The sequence below is a fragment of the Heterodontus francisci genome, chromosome 24, assembly GCF_036365525.1.
Source record: "Heterodontus francisci isolate sHetFra1 chromosome 24, sHetFra1.hap1, whole genome shotgun sequence".
NCBI classification, from domain to species: domain Eukaryota; kingdom Metazoa; phylum Chordata; class Chondrichthyes; order Heterodontiformes; family Heterodontidae; genus Heterodontus; species Heterodontus francisci.
This window is the reverse complement of record NC_090394.1, coordinates 36864130-36890930: the sequence shown is the minus strand read 5'-3', so window position 1 is coordinate 36890930 and position 26801 is coordinate 36864130. Positions and strand designations below refer to the sequence as shown.

Below are 26801 nucleotides of genomic sequence, written 5' to 3'. Positions count from 1 at the left end.
TGGATATGGCAGACAACTAGTTTAGCCATTTACCGCCAGATCTGACTAGACCACATAAAGCACTGCTCTCGCCTGCTAAAGCTGCTTGCTATTCCAGGTTGTCCTGGAATTCACAAGTAATCCCCGACTTCTGTAATGCAAACCATCTTCTTAAACCCATCTCCCCATCCCATCCGCATTCACTTCCAACAGTAAGTGCAAGGAGCTCACAGACTTCTTTGTCATTAAGATTGAGACCATCAAATCAGCTGCCTCTGCTGCATCCCTCCCTTCCACTAGCCCACCAGACCAAACTTCCTTTAAAGTTACCCCTGCTCTAGCCCTCAACATGCATCTTTCTCTAGTTTCACTCCTATCTCCCTTCATGTCCTCTCCGAGCTCATCTTGTACACGACTCTATTCCCACTAAAGTGATGACCACTCAACTTCCCTTTCTGGTCTCCATGTTAGTTGATAGTAACAACAGTTACCCCTTCAGACACTGTCCCTTGCTCCATTTAAATCTGCTGTCGACAGCCCTCTCCTCAAAAAACAAAAACAACCCTTAACCCACCCTCCTTGCAAAGTACTGACCCATCTCCAACCTCTCTTTCCTCTGCAAAGTCCTTAGATGTGTTGTCAGCTCCCAAATCTGCACCCATCTTTCTGGGAACTCCAAGTTTGAATCCCTCCAATCAGATTTCAACCCTTGCCACAGTACTGACTCTGCTCTTATGAAAGTTACAAATGACATTCTATGTGACTCTGACAAAGGTAAACTATCCCTCCTTGTCCTTTTCGACCCTTCTGCAGCTTTGACATGGCTGACCTACCATCCTCCTCCAGTGCCTCGTCACTGTCATCCAGCTAAGCGGTACTGCCTGATTCCATTCTTAGCTATCTAATCGTAGTCAGTATCAATTGCAATGGCTTCTCTTTGCCCCTCCTGCACCATTACCTCTGGCTTCCTCCAAGGATGTATCCCTCGCTCCCACCTATTTCTCCTCTACAGGCTGCCCTCGACAACATATGAAAACATGGCATTAATTTTCACATGTACGCTGACAACATTCAGTTCTACCTCATTGCCAGAGTGCTCTTGATTCCTCCACTGTTGATAAATTATCAGACTGCTGTCATGCGAGGCCCCCACCTGCCAAGAATGTAGCACATTATTTTTGTCATGAACATTGAGTTTGAACTGTTAACTGGAGTGAAGAACACTTGTTAAACATATCAGCCGTGGCTGGAAAAGACATTTGCATATTAACAGACAGTGTTTTGAAGGACAAAGCAGCCATTCCCTGACCTTCAACCCATAATGGACTTTTGATCACCAGACGTTGAAGGTGGGGGAGCTCGCATTCCAGGTTGACTGCTAAGGTGGCCGAATACACAAACGGACATGGTCAAACCAGCTAGTCACATGACTAACCTGCTGGACAAATAGAGTTTTTTGAATTTGTACAAACAGTTTGGGCAGAGTGTCTGTTTGCTCCTGGACTGACAAGATCTCCCTCCTGTCTGCTCCTATCTGTTTCTCACAAGACTCTAAATCCACTGAAGATACATGAACCCCAAGAGAGAAAAGTCTCTTACAGCGAACAAGGTTTAAGAAGAATTCTGGGCCCCAACAAAAAGCAAGATCTACCAAAAATCAAGGACTCCACATTGAGCTTGAAGAACCATAGCAACAACTTTTCAGATATTGCCTCAAACTTTTCCATTTTATTTTTTCTTCTTTTCTGTCTCTAATTGTATCACATATGCATGCTAGCGGCTTGTATCTGTAGGCGTTAACCAAATTAGAGTTTATGTTTAAGTTTAATAAATTTCAACGTTTCTTCGTTAAACCTAAGAAAACCTGTTTGTGCTAGTTTCTTTGCCTTATAATTAGATAGCGGTGAACAAGGATTCACCAAGGGGGAGCTAAAAAAAGTGTGTTTAAAATTAAACCCTGTTACAGTAAGACCAGGTGTAGGCTGAAAGGGAACCCTAGACCTCTTTCTCACCTGTTCGTAACACTGCTTATCCAATACCTGATGCGCAGAAATTTCCTCCAATTAAATATTGGGAAGATAAAAACCATTGTCTTTGGTCCTCACCACAAACTCTGTTCCGAGCTACCCTCTCCATCCTTCTTTCCTGCAAGTGTCTGAGACTGAAGCAGACTGTTCGCAATCTTGGTGTCATATTTGACTCCGAGATGAGTTTCTGACCTCTTATCCGTGCCATCACTAAGATCTCCAACTCTGTCTCTAACATCGCCAAGCTCCACCCCAGCCTCAGCATATCTGCTGCCAAAACCCTCATCTATGCCTTTGTTACCTCTAAACTTGACTATTCCAATGCACTCAGGCTAGCCTCCATAAAGATGCGGACAGCCAAAGTTCTGCTGCCCCTGTCCTAACTCGCACCAAATCATCTGCACCCATCACCCCAGTGCTTGTGACCTACATTGCATCCTGGTCAAGCAATGCCTCAATTTTAAAATTCTCATCCTTGTCTTCAAATCCTTCCATGGCCTGACCCTTCCCTATCCATGTATTCTCCTCCAGCTCCACAGCCCTACCAGATAGCTGCGCTCATCTAATTCTGGCATCTTGAGCATCCCCGATTTTAATTGCTCCACTGTTGGTGGCCATGCCCTCAGCTGCCTAGGCCATAATCTCTGGAATTCCTTCCCCATCTCTCTGTCTCTCCACCTTTCATTCCACCTTTAAGATGCTCCTTAAAACCAACTTTTGTCCAAGCTTTCAGTCATCTACTGTAATATCTTCTTAAGATACAGAAAAAAACATGCACTGCTCGTTAATGATTCTTAATGATTATTAGCAGTTGCTTGCCCTATTTACACAGGCCCCAGATACACTGTAGAGGGCACTGCGTTTTTTGGCTTTCTAGTTTACTGTACATTCCAGTGCAATACTCCATCGAAAGTCAACGAGTCGTATGGTCTGCTACTATTTCTTAAGTTTTTTGGGCAAGTGCAAGTGTAACGAATGGCTAGCACCATTTGTTCACTGCTGAGAGCAAAATCCAGCCCATAACTCTTAAGTTGAAGTTTAAAACAGGATTCTGCTGGATGGGCTTGTCTGCCATTTTCTGAATGCTAATTTAGGATTGGTTGATTGTGCCTGATGTTGATCCAAGTGGATCCATAATTCTTGGTACATTCTGTACTTCAGCGAAAACAATGTAATTAGTACTTCTGTGATCTGTTTTGTTGCAAATAACAGCTACAATATCAATTCTTCATTTGTTGTTTGTCTTTGATAAGTGAGACAATATCATGGGAAATCTATTCCAATGTTCCATCAGTAGACAATCAATATGATATAAGAAAAAGTACTTCAAAAAACACATATTGATTGTAGCCTACCCTCTGTACCCTTCCTTCCCTCTGTTTAAAGATCAGACAGTAGCTGACAACAGCTGTCTTCGATCCTTGGAATTGATGACTGCAACTGTCATCTTTGTTCACTATGCTAGTCTGCACAGTTCAATCTGATGCCATCATGACAGCCAAAACCCTATTTTGTATTCATTAATATCAGAATCTGTGATGGGGGTTCAGAGCAGTATTCTGGAACCTGTCACATTACAGTTATCACCCAGTTCTTTGAGATGTGCATCTGTAATGGGCAAATACATGCACAGGCTGGTATTGAGTTTATCAGTAGCGCAGCATATAAAATGTAGGGTATCGTTAAATTTGGGAAGTATAGTGTATGAATGTGAAACTACTGTCGCCCTATAGGAATGCACTATAGCTGTGACAATCTGTACGCAGTTGCTTCAAAAATTAAACTCAAGTATGCAAACCATATTTTGAAGTTACATTTACACTCTTTGAACAGGTTCATTCAAGATATTTTAAAATATTAGTGCAGAAATGGGATATGCAAAAACAATTTTTTTAAATGTTCTTAATACAATTCACTCTGTTGAATTGTAGAAGAGATCTAGCTGTTTCGAAGTGTATAGTTATTCAATATTCCTCTCTCCTCTGAGCCTTTTGCCTTCCTGAGTGACAAATCAAAGATGACAGAAGAAAGTTTGAAATTCATTTAAAATTACATTTTTCACATTTTGCAAAATAATAGAATTCCACTTGTTGGTCTGCATCAGCTAGATTCAAACAGCATTGCATGCATTTACAGCAAATAATGAGACTTTTCTTTTAAAAAGACTCCAGCAACAATCAAAAAACAGATGGTACTGTTTGTTTAAAGATTTATTTCTTCCCCACCCCATGGTATATACAGTTTTTGTTTTGCTTCCAACTCTTGGGCTCCTTCAAATTCCTACTTGAAACCCAGCCTTTCTATACTTTACCCAATCTCCCTCTTACATAAGAACTAGGAGCAGGAGTAGCAATTCAGCCCCTCGATCCTGCTCTGCCATTCAATACGATCATGGCTGATCTCATCTCGGCCTCAACTCCACTTTCCTGCCTGTTCTCCATAACCCTTCAACCCATTACTAATTAAAAATCTGTCTATCACCTCAAATTTATTCAATGTCCCGGCATCCAGCGCACTCTGGGTCTCTGTTTTCTATTGGTTAGTCAATCCTCTGTTCAAGCTAATAAATTGCCCCTAACCCCATGTGATCTTACCTTGCGTATTAACCTTGTGTGCGGCACCTTATCAAATGCCTTCTGGAAGTCCAGATATACTACATCTACAGGAACCCCATTATCCACTTTGCTTGATATAGCTTCAAAGAGCTCTAGCAAATTAGTCAAACACGATTTACCCTTCATAAAACCATGCTGTCTCTGATGGATTGCATTTTGACTTTCTGAATGTCCTGTTATTACTTCCTTAATAATGGATTCTAATAATTTCCCAACAGCAGATGTTAAACTAACTGGTCTGTAGTTTCCTACTTTCTGCCTCCCTCTCTTTTTGAATAAGGGCGTTATATTAGCTTTTTTCCAATCCACTGAAACCTTTCCCGCATCCAGGGAACTTTGGAATGTTACAACCAATGAATCCACTATCTCCGCTGCCACTTCCATTAAGACCCTAGGATGTAGGCCATCAGGCCCTGGGGACTTGTCTGCCTTCAATCCCAATAGTTTGCTCAGTACTTTTTCCCTAGTGATGATGATTGTTCTAAGTTCCTCCCTTTCTATAACCTCTGCGTTTCCTGTTACTATTGGGATGGTACTAGTGTCCTCCACCGTGAAAACTGAGGCAAAATACTGATTTAGTGTCTCCGCCATTTCTGTGTTCCCCTCTATTAACTCCCCTGTCTCATCCTCCAAAGGACCAACATTCACTTTAGATACTCTCTTCCCTTTTATATACTTATAGAAGCTTTTGCTATCCAATTGTATTTTGCGCTAGTTCCCAGCCTGCCACTGGCCTTTGCAATATGGTATGCCGTAGTTTTTGTCTTTGTGTTATCCCTAACTTCCTTGCTTAGTCATGATTATGAGAACATTACAAAAACTTCAGCTGTAGAGAGAGGGGATATCAACAAGGGTGATATATGTTTAAAGGCGTGTTAATACACATGAATGTCTTACCAGAGATACAGTGCTCAGCGACCTCAAAAGATGTCAGTAACAAAGAATTAATGTAGCACTTAATCCGATCCTGAGCATGTCCCTAAGCTTTTTATAACTGACTAATTATTTCTGAAGGGCAGTCACTATTGTTACTTAGGCAAATATGGCCAGTAGAAATGTCATGTGTAAAATTGAGATACAGAAAAGGATGCAGTAATTATGTGGGAGTTGTTTATGGACCACCAGGTAGCAGTGATAAAGGGACAGGATATGTAAATGTGGAGATCAGAGAAGCATGCTGCAAAGACACGGTAGTTATAATGGGGGCCATTAACTTCCACACAGACTGGGAGAGGTCAAACAGCTTGAGTCCCAAAGGGATTGAATTTCTTGAGTGTTGTCAGGATAGTTTTCTGGAACAATATGTTCTAGAACCAACAGGAAAATAGGCCATCTTAGAATTCATGTTAGTCAATCTAACAGTAAGCAAACGTCTAGATAACAGTGACCATAATATGATAGAATTCAATATTAGGTTTGAGAGGCAGAAGAGTGAGCCAGGAACCAAGGTTTTATATTTAGGTAAGGTGGACTTCGTAGGGATGAGGCAGGAATTGAGCACAATGGACTGGGCAGAGCTACTAACTGATAAAACTACAGATAAATAGTGAGAGGTGTTCAGAAAAACATCTGATATAACATAGGACCTGTACATAATTAAACAGCCTTGATCAACAAGGTCAGTGAGAGATAGCATAAAACCAAAAGAAAAAGCTGAAACTAAGACATAGAACGGGATAGATTTAAAGAACAGTAAAGAGATACAAAAAAAGTGGTAAGAGCCATAAAAGACGAATATAAGAAAAAACTTGAGGGATATCTAGGACAGCACTAAAGGTTTTTCCTAATATATTAAGAGAGGGTGGCTAAGAATAATGTCAACTCCTTAATGACAGAAGCAGGTGCTTTTGTAATTGGAAATCGGAAAATGGCAGACTTACTAAATAGCTGCTTTCTATTGGTTTTGACACTAGAGGATGAGGATAAAGTATCAGATTATAATAAAATTGAATCAAGGGGAGGGACTAACTAGATTCCATATAAGTAAAAATGTGGTGATGGAGAAAATAAAGGGCCAGATTTTGTGGTGCCAGTAGTGGCAACATGTTCAGCGTTCACTGTTACTGGATGTCGGAGAGGGCCCACAACTTCCAGAGTGCGCATTATAGTGCAATGCAGATTCACTAGAATGGTACCAGGGCTTAAAAAGAGTAAATTATGAAAACATATTGCATATCCTAGGCTTCTATTCCTTTGAATATAAAAGATTACGGGTGATCTAATTGAAGTGTTTAAGATGATTAAATGATTTGATAGGGTAGAGAGAAATTATTTCCTTAGAGGAACGATAGATAAATTTGATCCCACAGTCAATAACAACTTGTATTTATATAGCACCGTCAAAGTAGTAAACCATCTCAAGGTGCTTCACAGGAGGATATCACACAAAATTTGACACCGAGACACATAAGGAAATACTGGGACAGGTGACCAAAGGCATGGTGAAAGAGAGAAGGACAGATGCATTCGTAAGGGCTAGAAGGCTGGGAACAGACGAAGCCCTTGAGGAATATAAAGACAGTAGGAAGGAACTTAAGCAAGGAGTCAGGAGGGCTAAAAGGGATCATGAAAAGTCATTGACAAACAGGATTAAGGAGAATCCCAAGGCTTTTTATATGTATATAAAGAGCAAGAGGGTAACCAGGGAAAGGTTGGCCCACTCAAGGACAGAGGAGGGAATCTATGTGTGGAGCCAGAGGAAATGGTTGAGGTACTAAATGAGTACTTTGCATCAGTATTCACCAAAGAGAAGGACTTGGTGGATGATGAATCTAGAGAAGGGAGTGTAGATAGTCTGGGTCATGTCGTTATCAAAAAGGAGGAGATGTTGGGCGTCTTGAAAAATATTAAGGCAGATAAGTCCCCAGGGCCTGATGGGATCTACCCCAGAATACTGAGGGAGGCAAGGGAAGAAATTGCTGGGGCCTTGATAGAAATCTTTGTATCCTCATTGACTACAGATGAGGTCCCAGAGGACTGGAGAATAGCCAATGTTGTTCCTTTGTTTAAGAAGGGTAGCAAGGATAATCCAGGAAATTATAGGCCGGTGAGCCTTACGTCAGTGGTAGGGAAATTATTAGAGAGGATTCTTCGGGACAGGATTTACTCCCATTTGGAAACAAATGAACTTATTAGCGAGAGGCAGCATGGTTTTGTGAAGGGAAGGTCGTGTCTCACTAACTTGATTGAGTTTTTTGAGGAAGTGACGAAGATGATTGATGAAGGAAGGGCAGTGGATGTTGTCTATATAGACTTTAGTAAAGCCTTTGACAAGGTCTCTCATGGCAGACTGGTACAAAAGGTGAAGTCACATGGGATCAGAGGTGAGCTGGCAAGATGGATACAGAACTGGCTCTGTCATAGAAGACAGAGGGTAGCAGTAGAAGGGTGCTTTTCTGAATGGAGGGCTGTGACTAGTGGTGTTCCGCAGGGATCAGTGCTGGGACCTTTGCTGTTTGTAGTATATATAAATGATTTGGAAGAAAATGTAGCTGGTCTGATTAGTAAGTTTGCGGACGACACAAAGGTTGGTGGAGTTGCGGATAGTGATGAGGATTGTCAGAGGATACAGCAGGATATAGATCGGTTGGAGACTTGGGAGGAGAAATGGCAGATGGAGTTTAATCTGGACAAATGTGAGGTAATGCATTTTGGAGGATCTAATGCAGGTGGGAAGTATACAGTAAATGGCAGAGCGCTTAGGAGTATTGACAGGCAGAGAGCTCTGGGCGTACAAATCCACAGATCACTGAAAGTGGCAACGCAGGTGGATAAGGAAGTCAAGAAGGCATACGGCATGCTTGCCTTCATCAGTCGGGGCATAGAGTATAAAAATTGGCAAGTCATGCTGCAGCTGTACAGAACTTTAGTTAGGCCACACTTAGAATATTGCGTGCAATTCTGGTCGCCACACTACCAGAAGGACATGGAGGCTTTGGAGAGGGTACAGAAGTGGTTTACCAGGATGTTGCCTGGTCTGGAGGGCATTAGCTATGAGGAGAGGTTGGAAAAACACGGATTGTTTTCACTGGAACGACGGAGGTGGAGGGGCGACATGACAGGTTTACAAAGTTATGAGTGGCATGGACAGAGTGGACAGTCAGAAGCTTTTTCCCAGGGTGGAAGAGTCAGTTATTAGGGGACATAGGTTTAAGATGCGAGGGGCAAAGTTTAGAGGGGATGTGCGAGTGAAGTTCTTTACACAGAGGGTGGTGAGTGTCTGGAACTTGCTGCCGGGGGAGGTGGTGGAAGCAGGTACGATAGCGACGTTTAAGAGGCATCTTGACAAATACATGTATAGGATGGGAATAGAGGGATACTGTCCCCGGAAGTGCAGAAGGTTTTAGTTTAGACAGGCATCAAGATTGGCGCAGGCTTGGAGGGCCGAATGGCCTGTTCCTGTGCTGTACTGTTCTTTGTTCTTTGTTAGATGTGTGGTGAGGAGAGGAGGGAATTGCAGAGTTTTGGGTCGAAGCAGCTGGAGGCACTACCACCAATGTTGGGTATGCACAAGAGGCCAGAACTGAAGAGTGTAAAAATCTCACAGCATTGTATGACTGGGAGAGGTTACAGAGATAGAGAATGCAGAAAAGATTCACGAGAATTGTTCCAGGGATGAGGAATATCAATTATGAAGAAAGATTGGAGAAGTTGGGACTGTTTTCCTTGGAGAAGAGAAGGCTGAGAGGAGAATTGATAGTGGTATTCAAAATCATGGCTCTGGACAGAGTAGATAGGGAGAAAGTATTCCCACTCGTGAAAGGATCAAGAACGAGAGGGCACAGATTTAAAGTAATTAGTAAAAGAAGCAAAAGTGACATTAGGAAAAACTTTTTCGTGCAGCAGGGGATCAAGGTGTGGAATGCACTACCTGAGTGTGTGGTGGAGGCAGATTCAATTGAAGCATTCAAAAAGGAATTGGACTGTTATGTGAAAAGGAAGAATGTACAGTGGTAATGTTACTGAACTAGTAATCCAGAGGCTCAGGCTAATGCCCTGGGGAAACGGGTTCAAATCCCACCATGACAATGTAAAAAAAATCAATTAATTAATTTAATTAAGAAAAATCTGAAATTTAAAGCTAGTCTCAGTAATGGTGCCATGAAACTATCATCGGTTGTCGTAAAAGAAGATGGTGGAGTGGCACTAGGTGCAATGCTCATTAGGAGAGCTGGTGTAGTTGTGATGGGCCAAATGGCCTCCTTCTGCTCTGTAACAATTCTGTGATTCTGAGAGTGGACTGAGAGTCAATATGGATCAGAGAGCATAGAAATCATAGGTGACTGGGACCTGGTGCAAATTAGGATACTGGCAGCAGAGTTCTAGATAAGCTCAGGTTTACTATAGAGTCATTAAAGGAGTTGATCAGGTAGATAAAAATAAACTATTTTCTCTGATGGGAGAGTCCAGAACAAGGGGGAATAAGCTTAAAATTAGAACTAGGGCATTCAGGGGTGATGTCAGAAATTGCTTCTTCATACAAAGGGTAGTGGAAATCTGGAACTCCTTTCCCCCCTCCCATCCCCCAAACCCATAACACCCCCCCCCCCCCCCCCACCACCCAAAAGAATTGCTGTCGAGGTTAGGTTAATTGAAAATTTAAAAGCTGAGATTGATATATTTTTGTGCTTTATTGATGCAAGTCTTTCTTTCTTAATCCTTTCATCCAAAGGCAGTGTATGACATAGGAAGACCAACAGGGGCAAATGCAGCAAAAAAATAAATTCTTACAGTAATCTTAGTGAAGACAAATGAGATTAGGATCAACAATAAAAGCAGAAATTTTTAATCTCTTTGTTTAAATTCAACCTTTTAACCTCCAGCATCTCATAACTTTGACAGTGGTACCCATCCAGCACTGAATTTTTCTGGCTTGACTGATTGCTGATTGGTACCCAATGTACTTATCTAGCTTCCCTTTCCCTCAATACATCAATGTTATTTGTCCCAAGTATTTCTTGCAAGTTCTACTCTGGGTAAAGAAATTTCTCCTGAATTCCTTTTTTCAGCTGTGAAAGGACGATATGCTACTCCTTATGTTGGCTGTTTTTGTGATGTTGATTCATTTTTCTCCAGCTACTGTGTTAAAACCTCTTTTCTAGTCTCTCCTCATAACTGAAGTCCTTCATCCTTTATATCTTTGCTGAAGTATAGCGCTCAGAATTGTCCACAGTACTCCATCTGAGACCTACCCAGTGATTTATAAAAGTTCTAGCATGATCTCTTTGCTTTTATGTTCTGTTGCTCTGTTTATAAACCCAAGTAGCCCATATGCTTTTTTGACCACCTTATCAACTTGCCATCCCACCTTTAAGAGCACCAAGGTATCTTTGCTCATCTACACTTTTCAAAATCATGACATTTATGAAAAACTATCTTTCCATATTAGTCCTTGCAAAGTACATCACTTCGCACTTTTCTCTGCATTGAGCTCCATCTGCCATGCTTCTGCCCATTCCACCATCCTGAAGCCTATTCCTATGCTCATTACTATCTGCTATTTTGCCAAGTTTCGTATCATCTGCAAGCTTGATAATGCTGCTTCCTACACCTGAGGTTTATAAAAATTGAAAAGAGTAATGGACCCCAAAGCTGGCACTCGTGGAACACCATTGTAAACCACCTCCAAATCTGAAAAACACCTGCTTTACTTTTTTGAAAAGCACATTGTGTGACCCAAGAACTTTTCCTTCATGACGGCTTCAACATCATTTCGGAAGTGAAATTACTATTTTAGTGGATTTCTCAGTCACTTTGTTACAATATATATTTCATTAAATTCCATTGGTTGTAAATTTTTGCTTGACTTTTGCATTTGTTTTTGTTCGAGTTAATTTAAAATTAAATTTAAAAATGTTCCTCAGAATACTATTATGCTGCATTGTAATCATTTAAATTTTATCTGCAAGACAAAATCAGTACCAGGAATTTACAAGTGGCTTCAACGATAAAAGTAGAAAAGATTCTGTTGTGTGTTGTTATGCTGGCAGTGGGGCGAAACAATTAATTTCACCTTGTTATCATATTTCACTTGATGCAGTACTCTGAATTTTCATCTGAAAATGCCATAGCTTCAATGATAATATTTATTGATAAATAGTGCTTGTTGTTTGTGGAAATTAGAGCAGTTGCTTTCCTCTAGTTGTCCAACTCTACTTTCCTGAGATCTCCTTCTACAGCTGTGATAGTTTTGATAGCAGAGCCCGTGAAAATGTACTCTCGCAAAAATTATTAGCTTAAGAACGAGGAGCATATAAGGGGAGAAAACTAGAGCAGGAAGAAAACCCCTCTTGATTTCTGCAACCAACTCCATTGGCGTAAAATAACCATTCCGCATTCATGAGCTTAACTCAGGCTCCCATTTATGACACAACTTGATGAATGAGAACTTTAATGAATACATTGAAATATATCAGAAATGGCCACTTTGTTCCAGGAGAAAATATTTTTTCAAGGGCGTACCGTACTCTGCTTCACCCGGGTCTTGCAACACCTATGTTCACCGATTTTCTTTGCTGCGTGCCATTATTGATGACTAGTCTACAGTATTACCATTGTGTCAGTTGTTGCTTTCTTAAAACATTTTTGATCCTGTGCCTTCTCCAAAACTTGTTTTATATTTTCTTGTGAATTCTGTTAGTGTTTTTTTAAAAAAAAGTTAAGTAAGTTGGGAGTTTGGTGATCTCTCTTGGAGATATTGGGCTGGATTTTACAGCCCCCCTCCCGATGTTGCGTGTTGTGGCGGGGGCCCGGTGGGTGCTGGAAAATGCTTCCAACAGAGGCCTGCCGTGGGCCTCGGCGCCGGGCAGGCCCGGCCCGATATTGCCAGCAGCGGCAAGGCCTCGTGGCAGATTGCCCGGTGATCGGCGTCAGGAGCCAAATTTACCATATTAAAAAAACTGCAAGTGAAGGAATTCATTACTTGCCCGTTCCCACCATGCGTTCCACTCCCGCGCCTTCGATCTGGAGATCCGAAGTGAAACACTGGCGGGGAGGTGGGAGCAGCTAAGTTTCTCGATGGGGGTGGGGAGTGGCATCAGAGTTATTTAATTGGTCTAGGCGATGGTGGGAAGGGGTAAAGTTTAGAGTTTATGAACTTTGAGGGGGGAAGGTCAGGTGCACCAGCTAAGTGTTTTGGGGGGTGGGAGGAGACGGCAGGTACTTAATTCTGTGGTTATTGTGGCGGACGCTGGGAGAGGGTCAGCATCAGGTTATTTAATTGTTTTATAAAAATGTCCCTTTAAATTTTAAATGGCAATGTAGAGCTCGAAGCCCTTTAAAAATGGTGTTGGCGCCTGCGCAATGGTGCTTGCGCCATTGTCAGGGATGGACAACCCGCCCCCTCCACGTCATCGGGGTGGGCGGTCCGTCCCAGCCATTTAAATGAGCCACTGCGCTGAATAGGACCACCATTTTTGAAGCTCGCTGCCGAGATCCAGCCCACTATTTTCATTCCCAGGTAGGGCAAAAGATACAATGTTATCTTCAGAAAGCAACAACATGGCTTATATCCTTGTGTGCATTTTCAGGATGATTGTTCTGTTTATAGGATGAAATTATAACTTTAAATCTGTAGGAAATTCTCATTTAGATTTATACCTTATATCACCAATGTCTTGGCGCAGTGCCTTTGTCCAACTTTATCTGTGTCACTGTATCTTTAATTGGGATTGATAGCAGCTACTGTAATTCGCTCAATATGGATAAAGCTCAATTAAGTGTTAGGCTTACAGAACTAAAAAAAAAAGAGTAGAATTTTGATAATTCGAACTGGTCAGTTGAAGTTCTGACGGTGATCAGTTGAAATAGAACTGTACAGTGTATCATTTTTTCCTGTCATAGATTTCTGCTTGACTAGTAGAAGCGAAGGTGCTTCAGAGAGGGAGCTTTTATGACGTTATTTGGTTAATGTTCAACAATCTTTTTTTTTGATAGCAGCTCAGCTCAGCCAGATGCTAGGACAATTAACTTATCCTTCTTAGCCAAAGAATTGTGGTCTCCCTGTCTACAAGTACCATACCAGAAGTATAGCCGTGCCTGTGTTTTATATCTTGAATAGGCATGGAATTGTACCTGTTTAAAGATGCTGTGTCAAGAATTCCTGTTCCCCAAATGCTCAAGAGCCTGCAGATCTAGAATTGGACTGTTTAGCCACCAGCAAGCGTGCCAGTACCCATAGAGCTGAATCTTCCCTTTATCTTCGTCTGCAAAGAACTAGCCATCATCAATGGCAGAATGATTAACAGTTGCCACCCGAAAGCAAAGAAAATAGTAAAACCAAGTCTTCAAAGAAAAAGGAAACAAAATGGGGGCAGAGATTACAGTCTGAAACTGTTGAACTCAATGTTGAGTCCAGAAGTCTGTAAAGTGCCTAATCAAAAGATGAGGTTCTGTTCCTCAAGCTTACGTTGAGCTTCATTTGAACACTGCAGGAGGCCAAGGACCGGGGTCAGCGTGAGAGCAAGGTGGAAAATTAAAATGACAGGTGACTGGAAGCTCAAGGTCACATTTGGGGATTGAATGAGGTATTCCGCAAACCCAATCTACATTTAGTCTCCCCAATATAGAGCGGATCGCATTGTGAGCAGCGAATACAGTATACTAAATTGAAATAAGTACACGTAAATCATATTGGAGGGAGGAGGTCAAAGGCAAAGTGTTGCATCTCCTGTGCTTGCATGGAAAGGTGCAGTGGGAAGGTATTGGGGATGATTGAGGAGTGGACCAGCTTTCAGGCCAAAGTGGTCACCCAATTGGACTCAACATTGAGTTGAACAATTTCAGACTGTATTCTCTTCCCTCGTTTTGTTTCATTTTTCTTTGCGGGTTTTACATTTTTCTTTTTCTTTGCTTTCAGGCAGCAGCTGTTCTTTCTGTCATTCAAACCTCCTCTAGACCCATCTTTTGTTTCTTTAATTGTTCCCTTACCACTCCCTTTGGCCTTGCATCACTTTTGTCATTTAATCTCTCATGCCTTCCACCCTATTGCAGACCTTCCCTTTGTTCTTTTTCCCATCCTCCCCCTTTTATTTTCTTAAAATCTATTACATTTCTAACTTATCCCTGTTCCGATGAAAGGTCAACGATCTGAAATGGTGACTCTGTTTCTCTCTTGACAGTTGCAACCTGAGCTGCTGCGTATTTCCAGCATTTTTCTGTTTTTATTTTAAATTTCCAGCAATTGCAGTATTTTGCTTTAGGGAAAATGTTCTACTCTGCAGCATTAATATTCCTCAACAGCACTAATTTCACCAATTTCAATAGAGGCTCAACTTTTATTTTTGTTTTGAAAGAGGGAGTGTGCAAAAAATTAATGAATGTGGCACACAATGTAGCGATAATTGGGAATTAATGTTAAACTGATTACCTGTCATAAGTTGAAAATGTGTCTGGCAAACAGGTTATTTATTTAAGGGGTTTTAAGTGTTCTCACAGTTGACTTGTGATAAAATACTAATCTGTAACACAACATAATTGCCATTCATTTGGGTCCAGTTTTCATTTATTTTACTAACCATTATAAAAAATTAAATCGTAATTAATTTGGAACTGATAAAACCATTATGTCCTTCAGAAAAGATTTAATTTTGTTTCCCTGAAGAAATCTTCAGAAATGAATAATTATTCAAAATTTCAGCTTGACTAATAAAAAATGATTCTCTAATTTTGCCTCGTTAAATTCATAGATACTATATTTTTCATTTCCACATTAGAACTTTATAGTTTCATTTTACTTTCATTGTTTCCTCAGTATATTTATTTATTTACAAACCCGAATAACACTTTTTAAGAAATAAAAAAGCAGATATGCATTCCACGTTGGGCTAGAGCATGTGGCATAAGCAAACTACTTTGTAAAAGATAACTTATGGACTGTTGAAGCAAAAGGTAAGAGTTTTCTACTTTGGCCTCTTAAGCATCCCCAAATTTAATCACTCCACTGTTGGTGGCTGTGCCTTCAGCTGCCTAGGCCCTAAGCTCTGGAATTCCCTCCCTAAACCTCCGCATCTCACTACCTCGCTTTATCTCTCCTTATGTGGCTCAGAGCCATATTTTGTCTTCTAATGTCTCTGTGAAGTACCTTGGGGCTTTTTATTCCGTTAAAAGCGTAATGTAAATGCAAGTTTTTGTTGTTTATCACCTATTGAGATGGATGTTTAAGATGAAGTTTCAGTCTGTACCGTGTATATCAGCATGCAGTAAGTATCCTTTTGTCTTCCCTATCTGCTAATTGAAAAGTGTTGTCATAACAACATGGTTTTATCTTAGTTTGGGAAGAGCCAATGAACTATTGCAGATTTGATTTACACTGGTTTGGCAGTGACTCTCAGTAGATACATTTACAACCAAACACCTATTATTTGTAGAAGCCCAGCGTTTCTTTGATAGCATTCATGGCTCAGCAACTCAAGTATTTCTTCAGGCAGTTGTGCCATTATTCCCCCTCCATTGAAAGTAACTGCAGTGTCTCAAGTCTCCTCATCAATGCATTTAAGGAGAATCTAGATAAATACATGAGGGAGAAAGGAGCAGCAGGATATACTGATAAGGTTAGATAAAGTAGGGTGGAAGAAGGTTCGCGTGGATCTTAAATACCAGCATTTGAGCCCAGTGGCCTGTTTCTGTGTTGTATGTTCCATTCCTGCACTCCTATATGCTTCTGAGACTTGGGCAAGCTACAGCAGGCACCTCAAAGCACTGGAGAAGTGCCTCCACAGGATCCTCCAAATCCAGTGGCAAGAAAGGCTGTCCAACAGCAGCGTCCTCTTCCAAGCCAACCTGCCCAGCTAATTACCAAAAACCAGCTCTGCTGGGCAGGACATGTTGTACACATGCTGACAACAGACTCCCAAAGTAGCTGTTCTACTCAACTTGATTGTGGCAGGAGACTCTCAGGAGGACAGCGGAAATGCTTTGGAGATGTCCTCAAAGCATCCCTGAAGAGATCAAACATCCCTATCGACCCTCAGGGGTCCCTGGCTTATGACCGACCTAGAAAGCTCATTCGGGAAGGCATTATACACCTTGAGGGACTACTTCGGGAACATATGGAGGCGAAGTCAAGGCATCGGAAGGAGCACACAAATGTCCAAACTACTCATCTACCTGACGCTTCAAGCACCACCTGCCCTTCGTGGCAGAGTCTACAGATCATGCATTAGACTTATCAGCCATCTCAGAACCCATGGAACCGCAGTGGAAGCAAATCATCCTCAATCTCGAGGGACTGCCTAAGAAGAAGAGATATTCTATGTAATGCACTTGAAAAGAAAAAAAATTACAGAGCTATGAGGAAAGAGGAGTGGAGCAAATTAGATAGCTGTTTCAAAGAGCTGGCACAGGCACAATGTACTGAATGGTCACCTCCTCTACTTCATGATTCCACGAAAAGCTGTTCAATGGGAGAAAATCTTGAACAGAGGAGCAAGGTAAAAGGATGAAGTTCCTTTAACAGGAAGGAGCTATTGAAAGCTAAAATGTTGATTGGCCTAAGACTTGTTGAAATACATTATAGGTTCCAGTGTTCCAATTAAATGGCTGTGCTGAATGTCAGTGGGCAATATTTTCGTTTATCACTTCCATGCGTCTAATGTAACTGCAGTTATTCACTCTTTTCAACCAGCAACACCGAACAGTGTAGGCTTTATTTCTTGAATTCTTCTGCAGTATGTAAAACCACCTTGGATTTCATTAATTATCTAGATTGTTAGATGTGTCTCATGTCTCACTTTCATGTGATACCAAGATCAACTATTTAAGGCTAATTATTTCAATGTTCTTCAATATTAATGAGCTGTCAAGTTACCCATTTATGCAAAAATAAGTCATTTTAAAATTCCACACCCCTGTGTGAAGTGCCTGGATGTCTTTGATCATTCAGTAGCTGATTTGGATGGGACGATTTTACAGTCCCATGCAGTGGAGCTGAGTAGCACCTGTAAGGGTTTTCAGTCATGTGAAAATTGTATGTTCTTGTTTAGCAACAAGGAAGAAGAGAAGGAATAAAAACCACAAAACGTAAGAAAGCGACAAGTTGGCACTCGTTCCTTCCTCTATCTTCCCACCCATGCTGGACTAGTATATGATACAAGAAATCTTTTTTCAATCCTGCACATCTTTTGATGCCGTAATTATTCTGTATGTGAGGGTCACTGTAGCAGTACTTCGGTCCTTTTGAAGCTATAATTTCTAATAAGGAAATTGTGCGTACATTTATATGAACAGCCATCCAGTGCTGCTGCTTCAACCAAAGTGATGGAATTAGTCTTCATGCACTAACAATGATTTCAGTTCAAGTTTGTGCTCATTTAAAGTGAGGGATATCAACACAGGGAAATGGAACAGTTCTAATTTTGAGCATCCAGTATCAAAAACAATCCTCGGTCAAGTGTGACATTGTACAGCTTGTCTATTGACACCACAGTCTCAGCCAATGAATTACATACGAACACACGAATTAGGAGCAGGAGTCGACCACTCGGCCCCTCGAGCCTGCTCCATCATTCAATAATGGATTATAAAGTGTCAGCCAATGAGTTAGAGGCATGGCAGGACTTCAAACAAACTGTTCTACAGCAAACAAAGTCTTTTTATAGAGCCTCTACAAACTGCAGCAAATTGAATCCATGTCTGAAACTGCAGCAGCTTCTCCCAATAAAAGCATGGCGATTTCTCCAGCAAATTGCAGTGAACAGCTAATAGTAAAATAATATAAATAGTGTGTGTAAAATCTAAAGTATACTTGTACTAATCCAAGAATGATTAATGGGGGCAATTACCCAATCATTTCTGCTCAGGAATAGGGGTACCACTATATTCTGCCAACATTGTTAGATACCGAATAACTCCTAATGAATCAGTGTGACATTTTTCTCACTTCCACACCAGCCATATTGTGGCCTATATGAGTGAAACTTTCAGTTAAAGACAATGGGCTGAATTTTACCAGCCCCTCGACATCAGGGGTCGTGGCGGGAGGGCCCCGTAAAATACTTGGGGGAGCGGCCCACCACAACTCTGAACGCCAAGAAGGCCCCGCTGCATTTTACCAGCGGGGCCTTCATTTAAATGTTAAAATTAATTAAAAACAAATGCTAATCAACTTACCTGGTCCCGGCTGCCTCACAGGCCAATTTTATGGATGCCGGCCACAACTCGCATGTACGGAGGTCCGAGGCAAGACACTGGTGAGGAGTGGGGGAGGAGTGAAATTATCAGGGTGGAGGGGGAGCAGGAAAACCTTTTTCTATTGGTTGTGGGGATCTTGGGAAGTGGTTGAGGGTCAAATGTTCTAAAGGTGGGGAGTTAAAGTTCTTTGTTTTACAAATTGCTTTTTCAGAGGGAATTGGTTATTTTATTAATTGATAACTCAGTGGGGATGGTTTTTTTTTTGGGAAAGGTGATTGAAAGTGTTTCTGACATTTTGATACATCTGGGTGCTGGCACCTTTAAAAAATTTTAATGAACCTGAAGGACTTGAAGCCCTTTAAAAATGGCGCCGGTGCCTACACGGTGGCATCGACGCCGTTGCTGGGGGCACAGCAGCCGCCCCCCTACGCCATCGGGGGTAGCCGCTCCACCCCTTCCATTTAAATCAGACCCTGCGCAAAATATCGCGGAATCTCAGCGGTGGTGCTTCCGTGTCGGAAGGTTGCTGAGTTCAAAGCGCACCGCTGTGATGTGCGGCGCACTAACAACATTCAGCCCAATCTTAATGCTGTGACCATTAAAAGAATAGATTTACTAAAGTTACTGTGATTTTTTTTTAGTCGTGAGTAAACCTTAGTTTTGGACATTAGAAATTTCAGTCACACAGCGGCGCAGTGGTTAGCACCGCAGCCTCACAGCTCCAGGGACCCGGGTTCGATTCCGGGTACTGCCTGTGTGGAGTTTGCAAGTTCTCCCTGTGTCTGCGTGGGTTTTCTCCGGGTGCTCCGGTTTCCTCCCACAAGCCAAAAGACTTGCAGGTTGATAGGTAAATTGACCATTATAAATTGTCACTAGTATAGGTAGGTGGTAGGGAAATATAGGGACAGGTGGGGATGTTTGGTAGGAATATGGGATTAGTGTAGGATTAGTATAAATGGGTGGTTGATGTTCGGCACAGACTCGGTGGGCCGAAGGGCCTGTTTCAGTGCTGTATCTCTAATCTAATCTAAAAATATAGTTGATTAAAAATAAATTTCAAAAAGCAATAGTTGGGAACCAGTGGCAAGTTTATACAAGTGGTATCCAGTATAAATCCAACATAAGAATCCTTAATGAAAAAAAAGTATGCTAAGTATGTGAAATAAATTATGACAAGATGTCAATTTGCACAAACATGAATTGAGTACAGGTGTTGATATAACATCAAGATCTTGATTTATATTGCATGTCACATTTTTGTCACTTATTTTGTGTTGACTTTTTTCTGTTATAAATTCCTTCATTGAGATTTATATTGGGAACTACCTAGCCAAACTTGTCATTGGGATGGTGCATCATCTTAATTAGAATCCCAGATTTATCAATCACAGCTTCTTACCAGCTCTTGCTGCATGTGGTTTCCTGCATCATGAGGATGTGGAGAGATTACTAATATGTTATGAGATTTTTGTTTGATAAAAAGTTGTAGTAATTGTTGATTCAAGAAGTGCTTGCATCAATAACTGCAAATGATTACACAGTGGAAAAAATAGAATGAACAAAATTTTCAATTAAAATGCTCAGAATATATTGACTCTAACATGTTATATTAGCAGTAACTGGAGTGAATATATCATATACGGTAGTTTGAAGCATGAATAACAGATATATTATAAACTATTTTACATCCCTGGTGCAGTGCTTGCAACATAAACATGTATCTAGTTTGTTCATTAAGGATTCTCTTTGAATAATTAATTTTATTAAAGAAACATATAATTGGATTTATATATTATTTATAAATTGTATGGAGAAATGGAAAATTATATTTCTAGGACACCTACTTATCAACAACTTACAATAATAATGGTGTTCTGTACACACACGCGACATGGCAATCCAATAAAATAATGTGCCTCAGAACCCACCAAGATGAGTAGCAGGCGTTGCCTTGATCAGATTGAAGCTGTCACTGTATTGCATAGAATTACAAAGAATGTACAGCACACTTGACCCAATTGGTCCACACCGGTGTTTATATTCCACAAAGCCATCCTACTGTTCCTCTCTGTGTTATTCTAGCTTCCCGTTAAATACAACAATGCTATTAGCCTCAACTAATCCTTGTGATAAATCATTCCGTATTCTAACTACTCTTTAGATAAAGAAGTTTCTCCTGAGTTTCCTATTGGATTTATGGCCCCGAGTGTTTGAAACAAAAAGGGCAGCAGAAGAAAAAAAGAAAGACTTGAATTTATGTAGCGTTTTTCACGACCTCAGGACATCTCACGTGCTTTACAGCCAATGAAGTACTTTTGAGGTCAGCAATGTGTCTACACGGACACCAGTGACCATGGTAAAAAAAAAACTTTGAGCCCCGTGACTGGTTTCAGGGATGAGAAATTTCCCATTGGCCTCTTTCCAACCAGACTGGCTTTGAAAAAAAATCGGAACCCGCTGGACAGCTGACAGATGCTGAGAGCAGGTACAGCAGTTTCTGAACTTCAGACAGCTTCTGGGTTTTCCTGTGGGTTCCATTTCTTTTTAAAGCCTGCCAGAAAAGCACAAATTGTCCGAAGTTCGGAAACTACTGTTCCCGCTCTCAGCAACAGTTAGAGTGAGGGGGTGGGGGGGGGGTGCAGAGAGAGAGGGGGAGGGGGGGGACACAGAGAGGGGAGGGAACAATACAGAGAGGGGAGAACAAAACAGAGGGGGAACACAGAGAGGGAGAAGGAGAGAGACAGAGAGAGCAATCAGGATCACCCCTGACAGATGGACATCTATCCGGAATACTCCATATCACTACAACAAGTGTGCAGGCTTATATTGACTACTTGTTGTGCAAGCAAACAAAAAATGCCAGGTATCTCTCTAAATCCGTGTGCAACATAGTGATGAGAAAGTAAGTCAATAAATTAGTCTTTCCATTTGAAGCTTCTTGACAAAAATGCACATTTGTTGTTTTGATAGTAAGATAAATTTCAATGCCTTTATCTTTCTGAAATTGTCTCAGTGCCCCGCTATGTAAGACAAAAATTGTAATGTATTCCCCCATGCGAAAATGTTCATACATAGCAGATAGGTTATTTTAAAACACAAGTTTAAAGGCTTGTGTTATGTAAACTCATGTTAAAATGGCAAAAGTCACTAAGGGAATGTCTCGATTTCTGCACTCTGGCACACATTACTTTCATTTGGGACACAAGCTCAGTGACCTGTTGAAAGTTGCTGCACCTTTACTTCCATATAAATGTTACAATTCCACTGCTATCCATTTGGAATCACATTGTTCCAGAACTTGTATTGAGGGGAGAACAGGCAAGAAATTCCAAGGAATATCCAGAAGTCAGCACTCTAAGTTCCTCATGAATACCAGAGTACGATGTAATGGGGCTGAGTGATATTGACAAAAACAGGTTGCTGCTGACCCATATACAATAGATAATACAATGTAATGTATATCTTTAATAAACCTTAATCCATGATGAGCTGATTACTATTCCTTAACAAAATCCATACTACATTTGCAGTTTTAAAAACTGTCAGGGAAGACATAGTTAAAATTATTATGTTTCAATGACCATGTTAGAAACAGTCATTAACTGATTTTCTTTTCTGCAAATTGGATTAAAAGACAAGTTTTACAAGTATGTCAAAGATCAGTAACTGCAATGTGCATTATTTACTATCCATTTTGAGGGCAGATAACCTGAGTGGCCAATGTGATTTAAAGGTTGTCTGTATCATATAATTACATTACGTTAAAAGTATACATTTGCTAGCAGGTAAGAGATTTGGCTTGGACATAAATTGGCTAGTCTGGAGTACAATCTTACAGACAGTGACTAATTGTATCTGAATAATACATGCAGTAACAGCCACTCAACCTTTTGCAGAAAAGCTTTTTGTTAATAATTATCTTGTCAGAGCTGATTTGGAATCATTAGTGATAGACTGAGATATAGACATGTGAATTTAAGATAATTGCTTTATTGGAGGAACTGAAGGGTGCACTTTAATTGTAATTGTGTTTATCTAATTTTGCCACTAGCTTTGGTGAGCAAATGACATTTTGTCTGTGAGAGATGTTGCTGTTTCTGTATTTTAAAATCCAGGACCTAGTTTAACAGCCTGTCAAGATGAATAAACTGGTCTTAGCTACCTACTGTTAATCTCTCTATCCCTTCCTATCCCCCTCTGCTTTTCTATTTTACTTGGCTCTTCTTAAGTACTATCTGCTCCATCTATAAAATTCTCCTGATTTGTACATCACTGCCCTTTTGTTGACTGCCCTGTCTTCAGACACATATTACAAGCAGGTGGAGAAGTTGCACAAACATTGACCATCACGGGTTAAATGGTCTTGTGACAATAGCAATGTGAGAAATTGTCCATCTTCCTATTGCTAATTTTTCTACTGCCTCGCTTCCATAATCAGAATAACAATCTTCTCCTTGAGTTTCATGGTTTATTGGATGAATTTGCATTCCTGGCACAGTGTGAATCTACAGAGGGTATCTGATAAGGTCCACCTACCACCCCGTGACATGGTGTAGCTAGCTCTATTCTGTCAACAAAAGTAATTCCCTTTGGCATTGCATACAGTTTTGCTTGCTAGCTAGCTAATACAGCTGTGCTGCTCTCCATTCATGTTGTATGCTTAGCTACTTCATTTATAGGGAGAGATGTGTTTCAAATCAGACTGTGTTTTGATGGCATTAGATTGGCTATACACTTTATGCACGGATTAATTGCCCCAATGTTCATGGCTGAGTCAGTAATTCTGTCCAATGTCAGTGGTGCAACATGTCGGTGCCTATCCCTGAAGTGTACTCACTGTTGTGATGTAGGAAATGCAGCAGCCAATCTGTGCACAACAAAAGAAGGGTGTAAAACTCCAATTTATCCATGGAAGTGGTGATGTTTCTAATACCAAAGGATCACTTTCTCACATGGCTTTGAGCTGTGTTCATTTAGTCCGTATCCTGTGACTGATGTGGTATCACTGAAAGTTGCCCAATAATAAAGGAACGGTCTGCTAGCTTGGGCTAATCAATTATTCTTTTTTGCTGTAATCGTAGAAATTGGAACAATATTTGAGTCTCGTCATCTATGACACTTTCTTGAAGGCACAGTGCAGGCAAGTTATACAGGGACTACCTTTTAATTTCCCACAATACAATTATTATAAATGTGATTCTTCATAATGTTGTGTCCCATGGAAACTGCAACTGAACTAAATTCTTGGAGGATGTTTCAGTGGTTTTGAGGTTATGCGCCTTTTTAATACTGAGATGTGATTAATCCTGAAAAATTAGAGTAAAATATAACTTAATGCCCTTTTGTTGGTACCACATTACGTTTGGGTAATGCTTCTATATTCTTTATGTTTCATTCTTGCAGTTTCAGATGTTATCTGAACCCCTCTTGAGGTTACTGCTGTGCATCCATTGTTCTCCGTAAAAACTTATCAGAACCCACTCAATTAGATTGTAATGTTACAACTCACTTGCAGATATCAGCTACTTGCAATTATTTTCACTTCTTTGACTTGTTACAACAAGGTGAGAAAGCTGCCTAGGGGTCTTTTACTGTCTTCGTCTGGTCTTATTGTAGCAGGGTTTAATTTTAAACACACTGTTTTGAGCTCCCCCTTTGTGAATCCTTGTTCACAGCTTTCCAATTAGAAGGCAAATAACTGAGCACACCAGGTTTTCTTTAGGTTTAAAGAAGAAAAGTGAAATTTATTAAACCTTAAACTTAAATTCTAATACGGTTAACGCCCACAGATATACGACGCAACCACGCTAGCATGCACACGTGATACACACATGCAAATAGGGACAGAAAAGAGCAGAAGAAAAATAAAATGGTGAGGTTTGTGGCAGTCTCTAAAAGGGGATTTCTTGTTACTGTTTCTGTGTTTCCAGCTGGCTGTAGAGTCCTTGATTGTAGACAGCTCTTACTTTCCGTTGGGGCCCAGTATTCTTCTTAAACCTTGTTTACTGTCAGAGACATTTCTCTCTTGAGGTTCATATGTCTTCATTGGTTTGCGAAGCGAGTGAGATGAGAGCAAACAGGAGAGAGGTGTTCTCAGTCCAGGAGCTAACAGCCTTCTGATTTCAAATTCCCTGTTGGAAGCTCAAATTCAGAAAACTCCATCAGTCAGTCATGTGACCAAACTGGCCTGACCAGGTCTGTTTGTGTATTCGGCCATCTTAGTAGTTAACCTGGAATGCTTCAACGTCTGGTAATCAAAAGTCCATTGTGGATTAAATTGGAGTGGGGAATAGCTCCTTTGTCCTTTTGAAGTACTTGTCTGTTATGCTAATGTCTTGCTACAGCCAAAACCTCCAATTGTTTTTTAAAGCAAGTTCTTTCTTCATCATCAGTTTAAAATCAATGTTCATATGGCAAAATTAATTTTCCCCATTCTTGGCAGGTGGGGGCTTGCATGACAGACTTCAGATAGACTTTGTATGAAACCTTAAATTGATTCACCCAGATACACAAGACTGTCCGAAAATAAAAGCAAAATACTGCAGATGCTGGAAATCTGAAACAAAAACAAAAAATGCTGAAAATACTCAGCAGGTTTGGCAGCATCTGTGGAAAGAGAAGCAAAGTTAACATTTCAAGTCTGTGACCCTTCATAAGTTCTGATGCTACCAGACCTGCTGAGTATTTCCAGCACTTTTGTTTTGTTACACAAGTCTGTCCACTGTGTTAGCTATGACCATAATAAAACTGAATGTCTTTTTCTATTTCATATTCAGAGATGCGCAAACAAGTGAACAGTGCAGAGTTGAAGAACCAACGATTGAAAGAGGTGTTCCAGAAGAAGATTCAGGAATTCCGAGCTGTCTGCTACACCCTGACAGGCTACAAGATTGACGTCACTACAGAGAACCAGTACAGGCTGTCATCGATGTACGCGGAACACCAGGATGACTACCTAATGTTCAAGGTAAAAGCACAACAGAGGAGGGAGAACACCACCTTGGCAGAAATGTTTACATTTCAGGAGAATGTTCTTTATTACTTATCCTTGACAGACTCACAGCTGAGTTTCACCATGCTTACTCCCAGGTACTGGACTTAATTTCTTATCAGGATTCTTCGTTTAAGGTTCTCTCTATTGATTTTTAACTGCTCTGTGACATTCAGTGGCATGTTGTAGCACCATGAAATAGCTGCTTGCATTTTGACTAGATTGCGCCAGTTGTGGTCCCACGGTTGCTTGTCATTCTAATCCATCCTTCATGGTTCTGATGAGTTTCAAAGATTCTTGGCTGGGTTGCTCAATGAGTTAGTCTTCAGACAATCATCAGTCATTCCACAAGGAGTAGCTGATGACTTTTAACCATTTTATTATTGATTATAGTAATATTGCCAGTCTTGCATTTCTTCAGTTGGTAGACAGAATCAAGGGGCATATATCCAAGCAACGTTAGTACTTATCCATGGTTCTGAGCCTAAAGGACACTGATTTTAAGCCTTGCAGAAAGCTGCAGCACATGGATCAGTATTCTTAACATTAAGAAGGGATTTTAAAAAAATAATGCAGAGATAAAAGTTAGGTGCTGAGAAGAGTTAATCACTGAAGCAGAGTCCCACCTCTGGAAGAAAACAAATCCTACTTGCCATAAGTGCAACTCATGTGGATTGGGTGAGTAATATAGGTAGGTCAGCGAAAAAGACCATGAACTGCTGTATTCTGTCATATTGCCAAAGGAAGATGGTTTAAAGTTGCAATGTCCCTGTGGGATGAATGAAATAAAATCAAGAAGGGAACTGAGGAAAAAATGACTGTTTAAATATTACTAGCTGCCTAGTTGGCCCACTTGCTTTGTTTGTAAATCACTGGTCACTACCCACTCTCTTCTCACTCTGAAGATCTGAGATCGGCTTGGACATACATTTCTTCATGACTTTCTGAAATTGACTGCTGGAATTACATTTCAACAGGTAAAGGAATTGAGTTTTATTCCCTCCCAGTAGATGGGAGAGCTGGAACAGACTTGCTATATTTAGCAGGGCAACCAAGAACTGA

General features: G+C 40.7%; 1 protein-coding gene across 7 annotated transcripts in view; it reads left to right on the top strand.

Moving 5' to 3' along the window:
* mad1l1 (mitotic arrest deficient 1 like 1) overlaps positions 1-26801 on the top strand; it is a 999406-nt gene that overhangs the window by 649242 nt on the left and 323363 nt on the right. For all 7 annotated transcript variants that reach the window (XM_068055940.1, XM_068055938.1, XM_068055941.1 and 4 more), the window contains one exon: positions 25525-25715. In XM_068055940.1, the coding sequence (XP_067912041.1) occupies positions 25525-25715 (191 nt within the window). The remainder of the gene's footprint in view (positions 1-25524; positions 25716-26801) is intronic.